We start from the raw sequence: 20,745 nt of genomic DNA, 5'->3' as shown, positions 1-20,745 counted from the left end.
TGCTGCAGACATTGAAGGACCGCAGCCTCCTCAGGAAGTACAGCCGGCTCTGTCCTTTCTTGTAAATCGCATCAGTGTTGGCTGACCAGTCCAGTTTATTGTCCAGGTGTACCCCCAGATACTTATATGTGCTGACCACCTCCACATTGACTCCCTCAATGGAGACTGGTAGCAGAGCGGGCTTAGACCTACGGAAATCCACCACCATCTCCTTGGTCTTAGTAGTGTTGAGTTGTAGGTGGTTGAGTTTGCACCATTGCACAAAGTCCTCCACCAGGCTCCTGTACTCCCCCTCCTGCCCATCTCTGATACACCCCACAATTGCAGTATCGTCCGAAAACGTCTGCATGTGGCATGACTCTTTGTTGTAGCAGAAGTCAGACGTGTACAGGGTGAACAGGACAGGAGAGAGCACAGTTCCCTGTGGTGCTCCGGTGTTGCATACCACAGTGTCCGAGAGGCAGTCCTTCAGTCTGACGAACTGTGGCCGCCCTGTCAGGTAGTCAGTGATCCAGGATACCAGGTGGGCGTCCACACCCATCTATACACCCATCTATCTATGTATTACTATAATTCATTGTTGCAAACACAATTATGGATATGAGATAGATTATTTTCCATTAAGGGATTCTTTTTGGCCACTTGATTTATAGACCAATTTTGTAGAGTGACTGAGATGATGTTGTCCCAGCGACTGTGCTTTTTCCTCTCCAACATTCAACTTTTTTGTCTCCCCAGGCCTCAGGGTCGCATTCCTGAGCAGTTTTGTTCCTCTCCATTCGCTCAGTTTGTAATGACAACCTGATCCACACAGTGTGTAATTGATTCCTATGCAAATCAGAGACCCTATAAAAACAAAGATATTCATTCCAAAATTACATTACCTATTATCCTTGCATTAAAATGGACTCAATTCAACTTCTCGAGTGATTTGTTGATGACATTTATGCATTTTTGCTCATTTTAAGAGTGTCATAGCAAAGGGTCTGAATACTTATGCATTTCTGATATTTCTGTTTTTCAATTTGAATAAATTTACAGAAATTTCTAAAAACTTGTTTCCACTGCAGTCATTCTGCAGTATTGTGTGTGGGTTGATGGAAAATTATTTTAATTTAATCCATTTTAAATTGAGCCTACAACACAACAAAATGTGGAAAAAGTGAAGGGGTCAGAATATTTTCCAAAGGCACTGTAAATCAAGCCAACAGCAGGCAGTCGATGATGCACTAGGAGAGTGTGGGATAGGAGAGAGAGAAAGAGAGCGGGAGAGCAAGAGAGAGTGAGTGTGTGCTATATTCAATCAACTCTGGCTCATTGCTACCCTATTGTGTAGGAGAGGAGAACGCTCCATACAGGTGGAGGTCAATGACTGCAGGCCGCCGTCTAGCTCCCTGCTACCCATAAACCCCCAGTAAACACAATGAGAGCTGGAAATGAGGCTGAAGAGGACGTGAATCTCACAGGACAGATGTTTTCATGGTCAACCGACTTAAACAAACAGCCCTTACACCTTCTGTGCTCATATTTAGAATTCGCCAGGGTCTTAACAGATGTTGCTTTTTTTGTTTCGAGTGCATGTTTTTATATAGTGATGTGGACCGTATAAATAGCTCGTACAGTATTCTGCAAAAACAAAAAGACGGTTGAGCTATGGTTGCTAAAATCTTGACTCTGATACACAGTGCGTGTGTTTGTGTGTGTTCTTGTAGGTGTGTGTGTGTATGTGTGTGTACTTGTACGTGTGTGTATGTGTGTGTACTTGTACGTGTGTGTATGTGTGTGTACTTGTACGTGTGTGTACTTGTACGTGTGTGTGTGTGTGTGTGTGCTTGTACGTGTGTGTGTATGTGTGTGTACTTGTACGTGTGTGTGTGTGTACTTGTACGTGTGTGTGTGTTTTACTGGAACTGTTTGACCATAATTTACTGTACAGTAGGTCTTTCACACAGGGGGGTGGGGTGATGTTTGCCTAAAGGTGTGGTAATGGTTTATGTGACCAGCGGAGGGTCTGTGTGAGCTATATTTGGAGAGGAGGTCAGCACAGAAACCGACTGAGTAATGCTTCTTATGCGTCACCCAAGGATCAGATTGCGTCCATCTAAACATAGCATACACCAACACTCACTTCTTGCATGTGATTATAGACATTAATTGTGCGATGTAAACCCTCCTGGTTATTTGGTAAAATGTGAAAATCTTAAGTCATTATCATAAAAGTGATCATTTGAATACCAGCAAAGATGCATAATGAAGACACACACACACACACACACACACACACACACACACACACACACACACACACACACACACACTCACGTAAATCAATAATAGTGCAGATGATCTGCTCTCTTGCGCTCCTAGGTCTCCTCCTATAAGTGTATCAGTCTGATGAATATCTTGCATTCCTTTGTCCAAGATGCACATTCCTCTCAGAGAGCGCATCGAAGGCAAGTAGGTGACGCTGCCACTGTTGTGGAGTGACATCACCCCACCGCTAGTAGCCTCGAAGCAGTCCTCCCGTTCTCACTCATGCACTCATTCCCGTTTCGCAAAGGCGGTGTAGTTTCTCAGATTCTTGCTGCTGAAGGGGTTGGACAAAAATATTTTTTTTTCACGATGAACAACAGCTTCCTCAACATGGCGACGATAGGAGATTTCGATCCGCTGAACGCGTCTATCCCTGCCACCAAAGTTGAAATCACAGTGTCTTGCAGGTAAGAGAATGGCTCGGTCTTACCCATTTGTGTCCGGGGGTTGATAATAAACAGTCAGTGAATATGGAATGGTAGGTATTCGGTCATTTATCCGCGGGTCAAACTCTCGGAACAAGTTGTGCTCCTGAAACTGAGGATTAGCAACAGAAATGTTAAAGCAAGATTCTACGGTCCCTACTTCTCAGTGAAAAGGCGATATGCCCATTTATAGTTGTTTATAAGCATGATATTTAGACAATAGCCTGTTTTGTATGTGTTGAAATTGTTATTTTGTTAGAGTTCAGGTTGTAAGTTTACGCGCAACTCACAAACTGACGCTCAAAGTCCGAATACAGGCTCCAGTTGAGTCTAGCAGTCTACCTGTTGGGGGCATGTCACATTTGACATGCTCGGATCAGATTGATCATGACATGGATTAAGCATATATGTTTATAGCCCGGAAACCGTTCCATCATTCCCAAATCTATCATATGGTTCTAGTGTTAATGTTGTTGTCCCCTCATATTTTGACACTTGACAGTCTTGTTTTCTTTTGACGCGTGGCTTGTGGGCTGTCACCCACAGTGTTAAACGAATGTTATTGTTGTTATTATTGTTATTATTATTAATAATAATGATTATAATAATTAATACCAACTTCCACTCATGGAAATTCATGCGTGTTGTAGGCCTAACGATTTGATGTACGTGCTGTGACAGACAGTTGGAGCTGGAAGGATAGATATGTTGATTCACCACCGTTTTATCTCTCTCTTTCCGGCTCGCACGCAATGGAAATTGGTCTCTCGTTGCGTAACGGCTACCCCAGTCCAGTCCCTAGAACCAGTAGTAAGAAATGAAACTGACTGGAGCTCAAAGAACAGACCATAGCAGTTTGTTATAGCAACAGGCATTGTGGCAAACCACTCTATATCACAATTGAAGCGATACTTTTTGAAGTATTTTCTTCCAGGTAATTTATTCCCCTTTATGTTGAAGAGATGTGGAGTTATATTGTTCTGTATGCAGCACACAGGGATGTGTGGTAAAGATACAGTACAGTATAAATGATGAATCTGACACATCATTGTCCATGACCCCCTGGAGAGAGTGGCGCTGTAGGGAATGCCTTCATTTTCACACACCACTGACTGTACCTCCACCAAGGAGAGACACAGGGGTCGGCTTACCATGGTTACAGCCAACTGTGTGTGTGTTTGTGTGTGTGTGTGTGTTCGGCATGTGCGTGTGTGTGTTTGTGTTTGTGTGTGTGTGCGGCGTGTATGTGTGTGCGTGCATGTGTGAGTGCGTGTGTTGATGGGTGGGTGGGTGCAAGTGGGGGAGGCACAGAGTCACCATGGTAACATTTTTGGGTGTGTGTTCATGTGAGAAAGTATTGGTTCTTAAGGAGGGGTTCAAAAGCAAAACAGTGTGTTGTGTTACAGTCCAGGGTAAACACTGTTTTGGTTTGGAAACAGACTGAAAATATCATCACATGGAAAGGTTCTGTGTGCTGTACACTTTGTGCATCGGCAGGACAAAACAACAGTGGTACCATTATGTGTTGTTTACATATACACACCATCATAACCTATAAAGTAAAGTCTCAAGAAGTTGTTGACCATTTTCATAAAGTCACTCTCCTCCTCATTTGTTAAGCATATACACTTTGTATGCATTTATTTTTGTTTATGTTCAACCCAAAACTGTAAACCATGATTAAGACAAGGCCTGACAGTGTAATTCCCATATTATATATTAGAACTTCTGCCAGGAGTGAAGTGCAGCTTGGCCCTTGTCTCAGCACTAATGCTGAATATACAGTTGTGATAGATTGGAAAGCCAGGCTATTGGCTGCGATCAATAACAGAAGCTCTGTGTCAGCAGCAGCAAGAGGCACACACACACACACACACACACACACACACACACACACACACACGTGTGTACACATAGAAAGTACTCACAAACTTACAAACAGTACTGCACTACAACGAATGCTTTATAAATGCACTTACCATCCATCTACCTTACAATATGACAAGATGCAACGTTGTGTTGGAATAATAAACCCTTTGTAAACAAATTACTGGAAAGTGTCGGCCTTCACCTTTCTCACTCAGCCGTGTTGAATGCTGTTTCCAACTGACGTTGTTTGACAGTTGAGGACTTTATTCAAGGCCCACTCAGTGACAAGACCCAGAGTGTTTTTCCAACGCACTCAGAAATAATTCACCACTCCGTTTGAGGTGGAAAAGGATTAAAGATTCTGTTATTTGTTACGCGATTCGCTCTCCCTCAGACCACATTTGCAGTATTCATCAGAGCATGTCAGTGTCTCATGCTGGAGATTCCCTGTAACGCGACTTCAGTCAGGACACTCGCATCAGTTTAACCATTTATTGCATGTACAGTGCCTTCGAAAGTATTCAGATCCCTTCACTTTTTCCACATTTTGTCGTGTTATAGACTCAATTTAAAATGGATTAAATTAAAAATAATTTGCCATCAATCCACACACAATACGCCAGAATGACAAAGCGAAAACAAGTTTTTAGAAATTTCAGTAGATTTATTAAAATTGAAATACAGAAATACCTCATGTCCATAAGTATTCAGACCCTTTATAATTGATTCCTATGCAAATCAGAGACCCTATAAAAACAAAGATATTAATTACAAAATTACAACTATTATCCTTGCATTAAGATGGACTCAGTTCAACTTATTGAGTGATTTGTTGATGACATTTTTGCATTTTAGCTCATTTTAAGAGTGTCATAGCAAAGGGTTTGAATACTTATGTACATGAGTTATTTCTGTATTTCGATTTTAATAAATTTACTGAAATTTCAAAAAACTTGTTTCCGCTTTGTCATTCTGGTGTATTGTGTGTGGATTGATGGCAAATTCTTTTGATTTAATCCATTTTAAATTGAGTTTATAACACAACAAAATGTGGAAAAAGTGAAGGGACTTTCCGAAGGCACTGTAAATGGTATTACTTTAAGCTTGGCGTAATTGGATGGCTCTGCTCTGTCGAGCTCCCTGTCTGGAGTTAAACAACCCCAACATACAAGTATTCATTATGGCAGGGAGCCCATGACTTCCCGTAGGCAGGATACATACAGAGAGACCGAGAGGGTGGAGGCTGGGGGTGGTGCCTGAACTAACGCTATGCTCCATGTGGGTGGTGACAACACACACACACACACACACACACACACACACACACACACACACACACACACACACACACACAAACAGTGATCGGAAATTTACACTACAGTTACTTTTGTACTTTGAGTTCCACGCCTATCCTGTTGGCTGCACTCTCTAACATCCTCCACCGTCACACAAATAAACACACACACACACACACTCACACACTGATACAGTAACTGTCTCTTGACTGCACTCAGCTAGTGTCATGTTCACGTGATACTGAAGGATCTGGTTTGGATATTTACTGCAACTGTGTCCAAGTTTAGTCTGGGCCTGAGCCCAGAGGAGAGGCCTGTTTTCATCCTACACTGATTCCTAAAACCCACAAGTTGTTGCTATCCCTTATTTTCTTACACATGGTTTCAGCAGTGTATTATTATTGTTATTATTACTACGAGTATCACAGTACTAGAACACTACAGTGTGTTGTTGTTGTTGTTCTTAGCATTGGAAGTAGACCAAAGCCTCAGTAAGTTCTGTCCAGCATTAACCCGCATTAGAGTCAATCTGTGTGGATCCTCAGAGAGAGAGCGGCTGAGTTCTCTCACAGAGGAGGCCCGGCTAGAATGGGTCTTAATCAGTGATGCAGTGTGTGTGTGCGTGTGTGTGTGTGTGTGGGGGGGGGGGGGGGGTAAACGCTGTTTACACAACTTTTTGGGGGATGTACAGCGTTTACCCGCCTTTTCCGAACATTCAGTTAGTGTTTTGTACTGATCAGGCTCTCCTGTGTCCAGCGTTTACGTTTGCGTTTTATGAGTGAACGAGCAGGGACAGGTGGGACTGTCTGGTCACAGGGTCTATTTCAGGGTCCGAATCTCAGACGATACTCCCGGGGGTGCGTCTTGATATAGCTGGCTCGAATAGTGTTGATACTTGATATTTCACAGTAGCAGCATGGCCCAAGTTATTTGAACTCATATCATTTGACAGTGTCCTGAATTACTATGGGAGTGTGCAGTGCCAGTACCCCCTTTGAATCACTGTGTCTTTGGACAGGGCTGTCTTCGTGGCTGATGAGTGTGTATTGATTGTTCGTTTGACTGTGTTTTTATATTGACTGTCTGTTTCTTCAGTATAGGTGGTCCTTTGTAATATCTGCTGCTGGAAATGAATGTTCCTTTAGAGACTAATAAAGTACTAGTCTCTATTCTCTACTGCCTCAGCCTGCCTTAGCCAGTGCTTATGGTTTTATGTCCATGCGTTACACTCCTGTTTGGTTGAGGGTGTGTCTAGAACATTGGTCAGAGGTGCTGTATAAGGCTTCTGTCTGGTACTGTGTGTGTGTGTGTGTGTGTGTGTGTGTGTGTGTGTGTGTGTGTGTGTGTGTGTGTGTGTGTGTCTGTGTGTGTCTGTGTGTGTCTACAACATTGGTCAGAGGTGCTGTATAAGACTTCTGTCTGGTACTGTGTGTGTGTGTGTGTGTGTGTGTGTGTGTCTACAATATTGGTCAGAGGTGCTGTATAAGACTTCTGTCTGGTACAGTGTATGTGTGTGTGTGTGTGTGTGTGTGTGTGTGTGTGTGTGTGTGTGTCTGTCTAGAACATTGGTCAGAGGTGCTGTATAAGGCTTCTGTCTGGTACAGTGTGTGTGTGTGTGTGTGTGTGTGTGTGTGTGTGTGTGTGTGTGTGTGTGTATTCAATCAGTCATACTGTATCTACAGTGGCTGGTTGTCTGTGGTGCTGCTGTGGGTTTCAGGGGAGGCTGGTGGAGGTAGAAATTGGAGGACGAGCTCATTTGAATCCATGGGATAGAATGAGGAATGGTATGTGTTTGATCAATGGCTCATTCCATTCCATGCATTACAATGAGCCCGTTTTCCGATTTCTGCATCCACCAGCCTCCCCTGGGTTTGTCGAACATCGGTTAGGGCTTGTATTCACAAATCCCTGTCAGTGTAGGAGTGATAGGATCAGATCCCTTCCTGTCCATATAATCTTATTCATTATGATCTAAATGGCAAAACTGATCCTAGATCAGCACTTTGTGAATATGGGCCCAGGTCTGTTTTAGTGTCTGAGTCTGTAAGCTGGCAGTGGCTGGTTGTCTCTGTGCTTGTTCAGGGACCTGTTTAATCAGTGACAGCTCAGGTGTGTCAGCTCTGAAGGGTTCATTAGCTCTATGATTGAAGGGGGGGGGGGGGGGGGGTTTGGGGGAGGGCAACAGGGCAGGTTTGGGCCCAGCTGGGTCCCAACTCTCTCTCCACATGTTCCCCTCTTTCCTCTCTTCCCCCTCTTCACTTCTCTTCTCTCAATCCCTCCTGTCACCTCTCTCTTCTCCCCCCTCACTCTTTTACCCCTTTCACTCAAACTCAATCTCCATCTCCTCTCTCCCTCTCCCTCTCCCTCTCTCTCTCCTGGGATTTCTCTCCCTGTCAGGGTGTGTAAGTGACTCTGACAGTGGCCCTAGAGGTGGGCATCTCTCTCTGTGTGTGACGGTCACTCTTGTTATCAACACAACTGTCACCAACAGTGGGACTGGTAGTGTTAGGATTCTGATAGCAACTCTGTCTGCAATAGTTTCTCTCTCTCTCTCTCTCTCTCTCTCTCTCTCTGTTTGGCTCTCTCTCTGTCCATCTCTCCCTCTGTGTGTGTGTGTGTGTGTGTGTGTGTGTGTGTGTGTGTGTGTGTGTGTGTGTGTGTGTGTGTGTGTGTGAGATAGAGAAAGAGAAAGAGATATATAGATATTGCTTTAGTACTTTTACCATGACTGTGTTTATTTGAGTAGGACCACGTCTGACTGTATACCTGTGGAGTGTTTAATGTTTTCACTTCTTTAGGGTGCAGACACGCAGCACAACTTAGGCTTAAGAAGTCCTGTGGTGATCTCACAACTTCTGAATGATAACAAACGTCAATAAAAACGTCTACAAATCTTTGAATTGGACCTTTGTGCATTCTCTGTGCGTAGGAAAAACACTATTGGATTTTTCGTAGCCACAGCTAGTCAATTCAGTTAAACATTTGTATTCACCTCTGAGGAATAGTTAGCTATCCATATTGCTATGAATATATCTTTGAGTTTTGTTATGGAAAATACATTCATAGAACTATTTTCAGGTTATACACTTTCATATGACTGATACAACTTGTGTAACCAGTTTCCTAGTTTGAAGACCTTGAGCAGAAGTCTTTAGCCGTCTCTTCCCTCACCCACCAACTGCCCCCTGTTGGCTAAACAAATCCATCTTGAACGAAATGTCCAGATGTCAGTAGGGTTGGGAGAATTAAAGCCCATCTCTTTAATTACAGCCCGTCTCTGGAACAGAAACGCACTTTCCTCTCCCTAATGGCTTGGCTTCCTTCCTGTTTGGTTGTTGGCTGCATGTGGGCTGTATAAATGATGGGCCTTTGATTTTGAAATGGAAAAATGGAAAGTGAAAAGGTAAACATTGGTCTGAGGCGTGGGTTGGCCTGGAGACTGTTCAGGTGACAGTGAAAGGATTAACTGTCAGGGCGGAATCAATGATGTCAGATGTCGATTGGCTAATTCACTCAGTCATGGTCACCAGTGCCATTGGCTGAATACCCTGGGGTGCGTCCCAATCGTGTAAAGTGGCTTTCTTTACTCCATCACCTGCACTCATTCTAGATGACAACAGACATGAAGGTTTAAAGCAGTATGGAGTGAGTGCACTTGGAGACTTAGGCCCAATACTTTGAATACTTCAGAGATGTGTCCTTCCTACCTCTGTTTCTTGTCGTAACCACTGATCTAATGTACCGGGATTCATCAAAGGCAAGCTCCCCGCTGCATCGCTTCCACCAATCCAGTCATTTCAGATGATTGAAGGAAGAGAGTACGGATGGATGCATTTTCAGAGTATTCAAACATATTCTCTGCCCGTCTAGGTCTGGCAGATGAGTGTGAATGGAAGAAATGAGTCAAGGAGAGGAATCCTCTTTTGAGGGTTTGAGTGTCCCTGACGTCAGAGACATGATCATATCTGACCCGCTCTAGATCACATGATATGGATTTTCCGTGACCCACGGAAGCGGTGAATTCCGGTTTCTGACGACGATGCGGCTCTCTCTCTCTGATCACACGCTCGGTCTTTACCGCTTACTACTTTCACGACCACTACACTCCATCCATCTGATTATCAGGTTTCATTTTTCTGTTACTAATCATTGTCCCCTTTCAGATGCAGCAGTGGTCATGTCGTTCAGAGCATTCATCCTGTGTTTTTCCCACAAATTTTCCCACAAATTCTACGAAATTTCAATTCGTAAGTCAAAACATTCGTATATTGGGGCATTCGTATCTCGAGGTTCCACTGTACTTGAAACCCTTTTTTTGTGGAATACTTGATGCGGTTAAGTTGATTTAAACAGTCGAGTTTTGGCCTTCAGGGAGTGCCTGAGCCTAGAGTGTGGATACTAGGCTGAAGGATTTGAAACTGGTGAGCAGTATATTATGCCAATATTCAGCTTATTTGTTTATTTATTTGATTTCCTTTTTTTTCAACATCTACACGTTCCTGAGTTTGTAAATATAGAGCAACACGATCTATTTAATAAATCTGCAGAAGTGAAATCTGGTTCCTGCGTCTTCCTGCCTCCCCAGACCCTCGGCTGGGCTACATTGAAACAGACTCATATTGGCGGTGAACTTTTGCTTGGTTTACAACTCCTGGGGCCTTTTGGGAGATTCATACTGCCTCTGTATGACACATAACGGTAGCTAACAGGTCAGCTCTCCACCATCTAGCCCTCCCACAGAGTGGTCACACACAAACACACACACACACACACGCATAAACACGCACGTAAGCAGTCACGCATGTATGCGCACACACACACACACACACACACACGCATAAACACGCACGTAAGCAGTCACGCATGTATGCGCGCACACACACACACACACACACACGCATAAACACGCACGTAAGCAGTCACGCATGTATGCGCACACACACACACACACACACACACACACACACACCATAAGATATAGTTGGTGAAGGCTGTGAACAGTGAACAGAGACACTGCATCAACACTATGTAGGCTATTTTGACCAAATCCAGCATCATCCTCACCAGTGAAAAACATCTATTCTCACCTGAATTAGAAAAAGGGAAAGACATCATCTGCTCTGTTTGCTAGAGGCAGGCTATTAACCTACAAAATGAATGGCTTTTTTTTTTTTTTTTTTTTTTTTTTTTTTTTAAACGACCGAGTCCCAAGTAACCACACAGACCGACTTGTTCTTCCTCCTGTCTCTGAATGATATTTTTCGATGCTCCGTTTCACGTGACTATAGGAGGTGATGGCGTTGACCTTTTTGGCCCATAAAGGGACCCGTAATGGCCTGTATTGGAGAAGTGACAAATGAGTCTGGACGCTTTGATCTGAGGCGTGGGGGGCCTGCTGTGCCCCTGCTCAATACCACCCAGAGGAAGACACAAAGGAGCTGTCTCACAGCCAGAGGACTGGCAATCCCACATCTATTTACATTGGGCTGGAGACAGTGGGGGGGCTGAATGATTTTGGTCGAGCAAACACAGGAGCTATGGCAATCAGTAGGATGTAGAATATTGGAGGAATGGTTTTAGAGTCTCCAGGTAGTGACGTGTGTTGTGTGTGTGTGAGTATACGTGTGTGTATGTGTGTGTACACGCATACGTGTGGTGTGTGCTTCTGTGTGCATGTGTGTGTACACATACGTGTGGTGTGTGCTTCTGTGTGTATGTGTGTGTACACATACGTGTGGTGTGTGCTTCTGTGTGTATGTGTGTGTACACATACGTGTGGTGTGTGCTTCTGTGTGTATGTGTGTGTACACGCATACGCGTGTGTGTGTGTGTATGTGCTTACGGCTGGGTCCCGCTTACTTGCTCTGTAATCTCTGTGGGCCTCAAGCCTCAGGAGGGTAGCGGACCTTGTCAAGTTCCTCACTGAGGAAATGAGTATCGACCGCCCAGACTGCTCTTCTCTGGTCTCTGAGGTAATTTTCTACATGGGTGGAAAAAAGAACTATGGGACTGTGTGTGTGTGTGTAGTGAGCAGTGTGCAGTATGTTGTGTGTGTAGGGTTTTGGTGTAGCAGTTTATGGACAAAGCTGCCATGTTTCCCATGCTCTCTGTCTCTCCAGTATGAACCAAAGGTAAATGCAGAAGGTAATACTCCCTGAGTCAGAATAGATGTTCACTTCACCTGTCTTCATGTGGTCAATAAGGTATTGATAAGGCTTACTCTCTCACACACACACACACACACACACACGTCTGTGGTTTGATCCCATTTCTATGGAATTGTACCTGGTAGAGTTGAGGCTTTGATAAGGATTTGGCAGAGAGCCGGTGTGCAGCATCAAGGTTATCAACCGCCGTCAAGCAGCCGTGCGATCAGGCATTCCCCCTCATCTCTCCTCAACACGAGACAAGCTGCTCTACACTCAGTGAGTAGATATGAATGACTGACTGCCTGAGAAATCGCTACAAAATGGCCTTGCTCCCAAGGTTAAGGTATATCAGGATGGATTCAGTTAAGTGTGTGTGTGCGTGTGTGTGTGTGTGTGTGTGTGTCTCCTCACTGGAGCGACAAGTTAACATGGGAGGCCATTTTAACCCATTCCGATTTATTTTATGGCTCTCTGTGGGGATTCATTGTAGTCCTCGGAGCCCTGAAATGGTAAATGACCTGGACACTGGATGGTAATTGTCGGTGTATTAAGTATAGGTTGCATTGATGGGCGTAGTGATGGCTGGGGTGGGGCTAATTGCTTCATGTTAATGCACCACAATGCCCTTGAAGGCTAGGGTACAACCCCCTCTCCCACACACACCCCCTTCATAACCACTCACGGGCGTGCACACACACACACACACACACACACACACAGGCATTCACATACACATGCACACACACACACATACACACTCATACAAGCATGCACAAACGCATGCATGCACACACAACCACATCCATCCACACACACACACACACATTCCCATCCCCACCCCCTCCTGGGTTGATTAAACACTTGTCACGTACCGCCAATAAACATGTTGGTCATGTGACCCTGATGAGAGCGATAGCTCGTGGTGGATGTTCTCTTAAAGGACAGAGGGAGGCGTGGCCTTGTCTAAAGCATGTGACTGACGGCCATTTTGAAAAGAAAACTGGGTTCAGAGAGGCAGGCTGGCTATCAGTAAATGGCAGGGTTGTCTTAATAGACCGTGGATACATCAATAACCATAATTGCATCCCCTCCAGGGAGGCCAGTCTGCAGTACTCCCTCTAAAGAGCTTTGGTCCTCCCCAGGCCAAGTGTACAAGCTGCACCACGCCCCCTTCAGTCACGCTAGGGGGACGTATCGATTGATTTCTGAGCCCGTTTCTGCCTCTCTCTCTCTCTCTCTCTGCCTCTCTCTCTCTCTCTCTCTCTCTCTCTCTGCCTCTCTCTCTCTCTCTCTGTCTCTCTCTTTGCCTCTCTCTCTCTGCCTCTCTCTCTCTCTGCCTCTCTCTCTCTCTCTCTCTCTCTCTCTGGGAGAGTGGGCCCCTAAGATTAACTCTGTTATGTTTCATTATTGCAAGCACTTTCGGTAATTATTTTCAGTCTTTTTTTTTAGGCAACGTTTTGGCTGGCTACAAGATGCCCAACTTGTTTCAGAATGCTCTAGAAGTCACAGGCTTGAAGTTTTAGCGACAGGTGAAGGTTTGAGTGACAGATGGATGTTTGAGTGACAGGTGGTCCTGACACTCCATGTGACTGTTGGAGTGATACATTTTGTCTGATCTAAGGACAGTGTGTGTGTGCGTGTGCGTGTGCGTGTGCGTGTGCGTGTGCGTGTGTGTGTGTGTGTGTGTGTGTGTGTGTGTGTGTCTGTGTGTGTGTGTGTGTGTCCTACTGTTAAGGTCAGGATTAGGGCGGTCAACTGCACATATAGATTTGTGGTGAAGGGGAGCCACCACCTGGAGTGTGAGGATCAGACCAGTGAGGAGGCTTAACCTGTCAATCACTGTCACCATGGTGATAACCAGGCTGACACACTGCTGCGGAACCAGAGCATGTCCACATCTGTTTATCTCTCTCTGCTAATAAATATGTATCAGGTGTGTGTGTGTGTGTGTGTGTGTGTGTGTGTGTGTGTGTGTGTGTGTGTGTGTGTGTGTGTGTGTGTGTGAGAAAGTCGGTGCATGCGCACACACTGCTGAGGCTGTCTCTTTGCTCTCCCAGCCCTTGTCAGGATAAATTAGGGCAGGTCTCTGGGAGAGAGGCACTGAGAATATACAAGCCACAGAGCTGCTGATGCTCCCCTTCTGTGTGTGTGCGTGTGTGTGTGTGTGTGTGTGTGTATGTATATGTGTATAAGAGTGTGTGTGTGTGTGTGTGTGTGTGTGTGTGTGTGTGTGTGTGTGTGTGTGTGTATGTATCAGGAGAGCTGTGTTTAGCTGGACATGCTCCTACAGTACCTGTGGAGCTGTGCTCACTGACCTGTTGAAAAAGCTCAGCTCTTCTGAGCATGCTCAGTTTGGCCCTGCTCTCTCTCCAGATGTTTCCAAGAATAATCCTGTTCTGTTGCCATGCACTACACGTTGTCCTCTGGCTCCGGCTTCCACGGTAACAAACATAGGGCCATAAAGTATTTAATATGTGTACAGTAAATAGAAATGCTATGGTTACATGGAATGAACCAGTACATTAGGAGGTACTGTATTTGAAAGGTTGGTTTCGCTACAGTCAAAATGTGCTCTTCTATGCTTCAGGATCCGGATTCTATGCTGTTGAAAATTGCATGTATTTTGTGATGTTACATTTGAAGTCTCAGTTTCCATATTGTGTTGAGTTTTCCCCTCAGGGGGTAAGACGCTTCGTAGCTTCACAGGGCTTTTGCTCTATGTGACAGAACTGTAGCGGTGTGGAAAACAGAAATATCACATTCTACCCAACACATTAAGATTTAGTCTTCGCTGCTCAGGGAGATAGCACTGGCACTGTGTGTGTGTGTGTGTGTCTGTGTGTGTGTGTGTGTGTGTGTGTGTGTGTGTGTGTGTGGGTGTGTGTCTGTGTGTCTGTGTGTGTCTGTGTGAGAGAGAGAGAGAGAATGTGTGTGTACAGTGTTGTGTGTGTGTGTGTGTCTGTGTCTGTCTACTGTATCTAGTTCAGTGAGATGGTATATTCTCTGTGGAGCCATTATCCAGGTCACAGTACAGATAAAGAGAGCACTAGAGGAAGGACCCACTGGCTCCTTACTATGGTCTGAGAAAACCCCCCTGTCCCCCAACAGGAGAGGAGAGGGAGGGGGAGGGAGGAGAGGAGAGGAGGGGAGGGAGAGGGGAGAGAAGGTGGGAGAGGAGAGGAGAGGAGACGAGAGGAGACGAGAGGAGACGAGAGGAGAGGAGAGGAGAGTCATGTTTGTTACGACTGTTCTAGTTGTCCCTGATGCTCACCCTCTCTCCCACCACTTTACACACCCTCTCCCCTTCCTCCTCCCCTCCTCCTCCTCCTCCTCCCCCTCCTCTCCTCCTCCCCCTCCTCCTCTCCTCCTCCTCCTCTCGTTCTCTCTCCACCCATGGCCACAGATCATGACCAGCAGGACAGAAATAACTGAGTCTAGTTCAGGGCTCCGCAGAAGCTGCTGCACAGTGTAGGATCATAGTTAAAATAATCATAATAATAACAACAATAACAGTAATCATAATTATAATCATAATTACTGATTGCCTGCCAGTATTTAGTAGCTAAGTCTATCTGCCTGTTCCATATCCATCTCACCTGCCTAAAACCCCGAGTATTTCTCCAGCGCAGCTGAGGATGATGGGTGAGGTGAGGGTCCCGGGGGGCTGGCTCATGGTCAGTGAGTCGTCAAGGTAACGCTTGAGCAACCAGTGGTGATCGTGCTTCACTCTTGGGCCGATGTAGAGAGACACTCTGGATGGGTTCATTAGATGAATATGCTTAGTAACAACAAATGTCATCAGGATAAAGAGAGAGGGGAGGATGGGAGGGGAGAGGAGAGAAGAGAGGGAGAGGAGAGGAGGGGAGGGTAAAGGGAGGTGGGTGCGGGGGAGGAGGGGAGGTGGCGGGGAGAGGAGAGGAGAGGAAAGGAGGGAAGACAGAGAGGCTCTTGAAAATAGTCATCAAATAAGACACTGAAACAAGGCCAATGACTAATTCAAATGACTGGGGAGAAGATAGGAGGGGAGGGGAGGGGAGGGAAGACCGAGAGGCTCTCTGTGTGACAACTCTCCTCTCCTCCTCTCCTCTCCTCTCCTCTCTTCTCCACAGCTATAAACTGATATTACACCGTTGAGGATTTGCCTGTGAGTGGTACGAATACCAGGGAGAACCGAAAAAGACCAACAGTCAGTCAGTCAGTCAGTCATGTCAAGTGGGCAGGCTGCCCCCCCATTGGCTGTCGGTTGCCACGGTAACCAGTCCCCCCGTGGCCACCGGCGTTACCGCGGCGCGGTGCGGCGCTCGTTGGGTCGGACGGGGTCGGGTCCCGGGGTCGGGTCCCGCCGGGGGTCCCGGGGACTCGGAGGCAGCGTGTGTGAGTGACGCATCACGGCGCTAAAGGATAGGACGGAGGAGGGGGGCGGCGGGGGGGGGGGGGTCTGGTCAGAAGCCCACCCCCACCCACCCCCCCCCCCCCCACCCCCCATCATCGAGCACGGCTCCAACAGGCGTTTAGAATAATACGACAGCGCTGGCACAGCTGTCAGCTCTGTTCTGGCAGGCAGGGGGAAGGTGCTGTACCCTGAACCTGTCTGTCTATCATCTGTCCCTTCTTCTTTTGTCTCTCTCTCTCTCTCTCTCTCTCTCTCATCCTCTCTTTGTGTCAATCCCTCTGTCTGGTACACCCATTCTTTTGTCCTCTCTCTCTCTTTCTCTCTCTCTCTCTCTCTCTCTCATTCTCTCACTCTATCTATCTCTGTGTCCATCTCCGTCAGGTGTGTCTCTGTGTGTCCCGAAGTGGCCTCTCCTCTTTTGTGTTTCCCCACCAGTCTCTGTACAGTAGTATGAATCCCAACTAGTAACTACTTCCATGTACTACTACACTGTAGTTGTGAAGTTTTGTGCGCGTGTGCGTGCCTGCGTGCGTGCGTGCGTGCGTGCGTGCGTGCGTGTGTGTGTGTGTGTGTGTGTGCGTGCCTGCGTGTGTGTGTGTGTGTGTGTGTGTGTGTGTGTGTGTGTGTGCGCACTCGGGTGGAATCTCAAGGGCATCAAGCCCTCGTGTTCTCATTGAGAAGAGATGAGATGACAGGGACACAAAGGGGCTTAGATCAGATCTGGGATCAGCCTTCTCTGGCGTCCAGACCGATAACCTGCTCTTATATCTACTGCTGGTGGGATTTAGCTGGAAGGCCGTAATGGTGGTAAATAAACTCTGAATGAAATAAACTCCGAATGAAATCAACTCTGAATTAAATTAACTCCGAATGAAATCAACTCTGAATGAAATCAACTCTGAATGAAATCAACTCTGAATTACATAAGCGTTGCAGTGTTGATGCTGACCAAGGGTGTGTGTCTTAGACGTGTCCGTGTTGACTGCTGTCACGGAACAAAGTCAAAGACTGGGTGTGTTTGGCGTGAGTGCTGACTGTCTCGAGGTCGTCCTGTTGTTTATCAGGGCTATAGTTGGCCGGAGCCTCCAGATGAAACAGGGATGTGGAGGAGGGATCTTTACCGTCGGGAGAGAGCACACAGACCTTCATGGAAGACGGCACATTCTAGGGCTTTCAGCTTTTAACCTCACTCTCCTACTGGACATGACAGCGGAAAGGGAGGGAGAGAGAGAGAGAGAGAGAGAGAAGGAGGAGAGGGAGAGAGAGAGAGAGAAGGAGGAGAGGGAGGAAGAGAGGCATGAGTCATTCACATTAGCATCTCAGGTGGAAACCCCCGGAAACCTGGCAGGAAGGCGGGCAGGCGGGCAGGCACACACTCGCTCGCACACACACACTCAGGCATGCATGCATGCAGACAAACACACACACACACACACACACACACACACACACACACACACACACGCACCCCCACAGAGGGGGGTAACCCAGGAGCCCATCACAGTCACATCAAGTGCCAGTCTCTGATGTAACCAGCCAGAGCTTGCAGGAATATCAATCCTGTCTCATGTGGGAGGAAGTCTGTTTTAAACCGCTGCTGTCGCCACGCTGACCCTACTGTAACACGCTGCTGCTCAGAGAGAGAGAGAGGGGGGGGGGAGAGAGAGAGAGGGAGAGGGGGAGAGAGAGAGAGGGGGTAGTGTGGGGGCAGACCCCGTTGTCAGTGGAGATTATAGTATGGTGTAGGAGAGAGAGGGAGAGCGTGGCTCAGCGTGGTATAGCCCCAGATCAGCCTAGTGCTCCGGTCCTAACATCAGTCCTAAGCCCCTGCCAATCCCTGGGCTTAATGTGGATAAAGGGGAACATTCCGGCATTCCGGCACCTTTTCACAGCAGAGGAAATGTCAGGACTGGTTCAATAGGACATGAGACAGTGGGGCAGGGAGAGGAGCCGGGTCCTTATCTCTCCCATCTGTAGAGCGATTAACCCCACAGAGCTGGAGCAGAGGAGGCTTTTACCTCATCCCTTCGTTCCCGTCCTCTAGTGTATTCCATCTCTCTTTCCTAATATATAGATACCGGCTAATCCACTGGAGCAAGAGGTGTGGATTATTATGCTTCCTGATCCTAATGTGGATCTGTGTAAGTCTACAGGTTCATGCATAACAGGTTATCTATCTAGCTCTCCCCTCCCCTCCCCTCCCCTCCCCTCCTTTCCCCTCTCCGTCCTCTCTTCCTATCTTCTCCCCAGTCATTTGAATTCGTCATAGGCCTTGTTTCAGGGTCTTATTTGATGACACTTATACCACCCTGAGTGGAGCATTCATGAATGCTAGATGACTTTAATACAGAAAAGCTGGCAGGATCTCAAGGCTCCGGTAACACAGTGTGTTGCACCTCAGCAGTTCAGAGTGGATCTGTTGTCGACGCAGAAAGACAAGACCTCGTGTTTGTCACGCTGTACTGGGAGCAGGAGACAGGGTCTCTGTGCCCCCCGGGGTTCACTGTACACTATGTTGCACTGAGTACATTTTGAAATGTTATGCATATTGTATGAATACAAGAGCAGCCGTTTGACTGGCCCAGCCTTAAGTGTAGCGGCACTGGAAGTAATGTATGGAAATATAGCCTTGTGGCATTTTCTTGGTAATGAAAGGTTTGTTTGTATATAGTCCAATGATGATGATTATGTTGTGTGTGTGTGTGTGTGTGTGTGTGTGTGTGTGTGTGTGTGTGTGTGCGCGCGCGCCTGTGTGCTTGTGTGTGTGCCTGTGTGTGTGTGTGTGCGCCTGTGTGTGTGTGAGTGTGTATATGAGCGTGTATATGAGCGTGTGTGTGCGCGCATGTGTGTTCAGTGCGTGCGTGCGCGTGCGCATGAGTGTGTGTGACTGATTTGAGGGGCTGCAACCACCATCTCTCTAATACATCTCTCTAATGGTTTACTAAAATGGGTCTGCATTAACAAGCCTCATCTCTTAACCAATTAGAGCGTAACACGGTCGGGTCTCCTCCTGAGCTTTTCCCTAAGACCTGCCAGTCATGCCAGCGATGCCATGCTGTGAGCTTAACTAACAACATTAGGCTTTAATGTCTTACATCAGCGTCTCGCCTTGACAAAGTGACACGCTGTAGCTTAGACTAATTCACTTTTAACTGATTCTCCTTCTCTCGTTTTTTCCCTTTACAGAAACCTGCTGGACATGGATGCCTTCTCCAAATCAGACCCAAGTAAGATCACGTGATGTGTGTGTTGTGTTTGTCTTTCCAACCGTTTGTCATGGTAATATCTGGTCTGTATGTTAGTGTGGAGTGATGTACATGGGTGTAACAGGGGCTTCCTGAACCCTGCTCACCTCATGAAACAAACCTTTTTCAAGATTTCCTTGCCTGTCCCTGTCCCTGTCCCTGTCCCTGTCCCTGCCCCTGCCCCTGCCCCTGCCCTGCCCCTGCCCCTGCCCCTGCCCCTGCCCCTGCCCCTGCCCCTGCCCCTGCCCCTGCCCCTGCCCCTGCCCCTGGCCCTGGCCCTGCCCTGCCCCTGGCCCTGGCCCTGGCCCTGCCCTGGCCCTGCCCTGCCCTGCCCTGCCCTGCCCTGCCCCTGGCCCTGGCCCTGCCCTGGCCCTGCCCCTGCCCCTGGCCCTGCCCCTGGCCCTGCCCTGCCCTGCCCTGCCCTGCCCTGCCCTGCCCTGCCCTGCCCCTGTCACTGATTTACAGCAGCTTGACTGGATTGGTGAAAACAAGGGTTCCAATAAATAGCTTTCACCTTTACAGTTACAGTGTCAGATCAGTGATTATGCCAAGGAAGGAAAGAAGGAAAGAAAGGGAGGGAGGGAGGGAGGGAGGGAGGGAGGGAGGGCAGTTGAAGGAAGGATTTTCTTAGATTTCTTCTATACGTATGTAAGTGTTTATGTAGTCGTGAGTCACTCCCTCGTTTGTGTGTTTTGAATTTCTTTTTACACTTATTGTGTGAAATCGGCCGCGGGCCCAAGTGACTCATCTCTATATGAACGTGTCGAAGCGAACCTTTTCTTATAGAATCACGGCGTAGGCGGCCATTTGCTGTTTGTCCTCCGGTCTAATTAGGAAGATCAGTACACAGATAAAACTGTTTCTGTCCTCCACTCTCTTTCTCTCTCTCTACCTCTCTCCTCTGCTCTCTCTCTCTCCACCTCTCCGCCTCTCTCATCCCTTTGCGCTCCTGTTTTATTTTCCTACCCTGTAGTTCTCAATACTGGGTGACACTTGCACTTGTAGTCACTTCCCTACCACAGTAGGTCGTGCCTGAAGTCTGTGTTTGGGACTATG

General features: G+C 47.0%; 1 protein-coding gene across 1 annotated transcript in view; it reads left to right on the top strand.

Annotated features, from left to right (window-relative positions):
- Positions 1-2,552: 2,552 nt before the first annotated feature.
- LOC310820521 (copine-8-like) overlaps positions 2,553-20,745 on the top strand; it is a gene marked incomplete at its 3' end in the record, with an annotated part of 21,973 nt that continues 3,780 nt past the window's right edge. The window contains exons 1-2 of the mRNA XM_083692190.1: positions 2,553-2,720; positions 19,631-19,671. Of these exons, the coding sequence (XP_083548316.1) occupies positions 2,623-2,720; positions 19,631-19,671 (139 nt within the window). The 5' untranslated portion in view covers positions 2,553-2,622. The remainder of the gene's footprint in view (positions 2,721-19,630; positions 19,672-20,745) is intronic.

This window comes from Argentina silus, assembly GCF_951799395.1.
Source record: "Argentina silus genome assembly, chromosome: 20".
Lineage (NCBI taxonomy): Eukaryota > Metazoa > Chordata > Actinopteri > Argentiniformes > Argentinidae > Argentina > Argentina silus.
The sequence above is the reverse complement of the archived record's forward strand: the minus strand, read 5'-3'. Positions and strand labels throughout refer to the sequence as shown.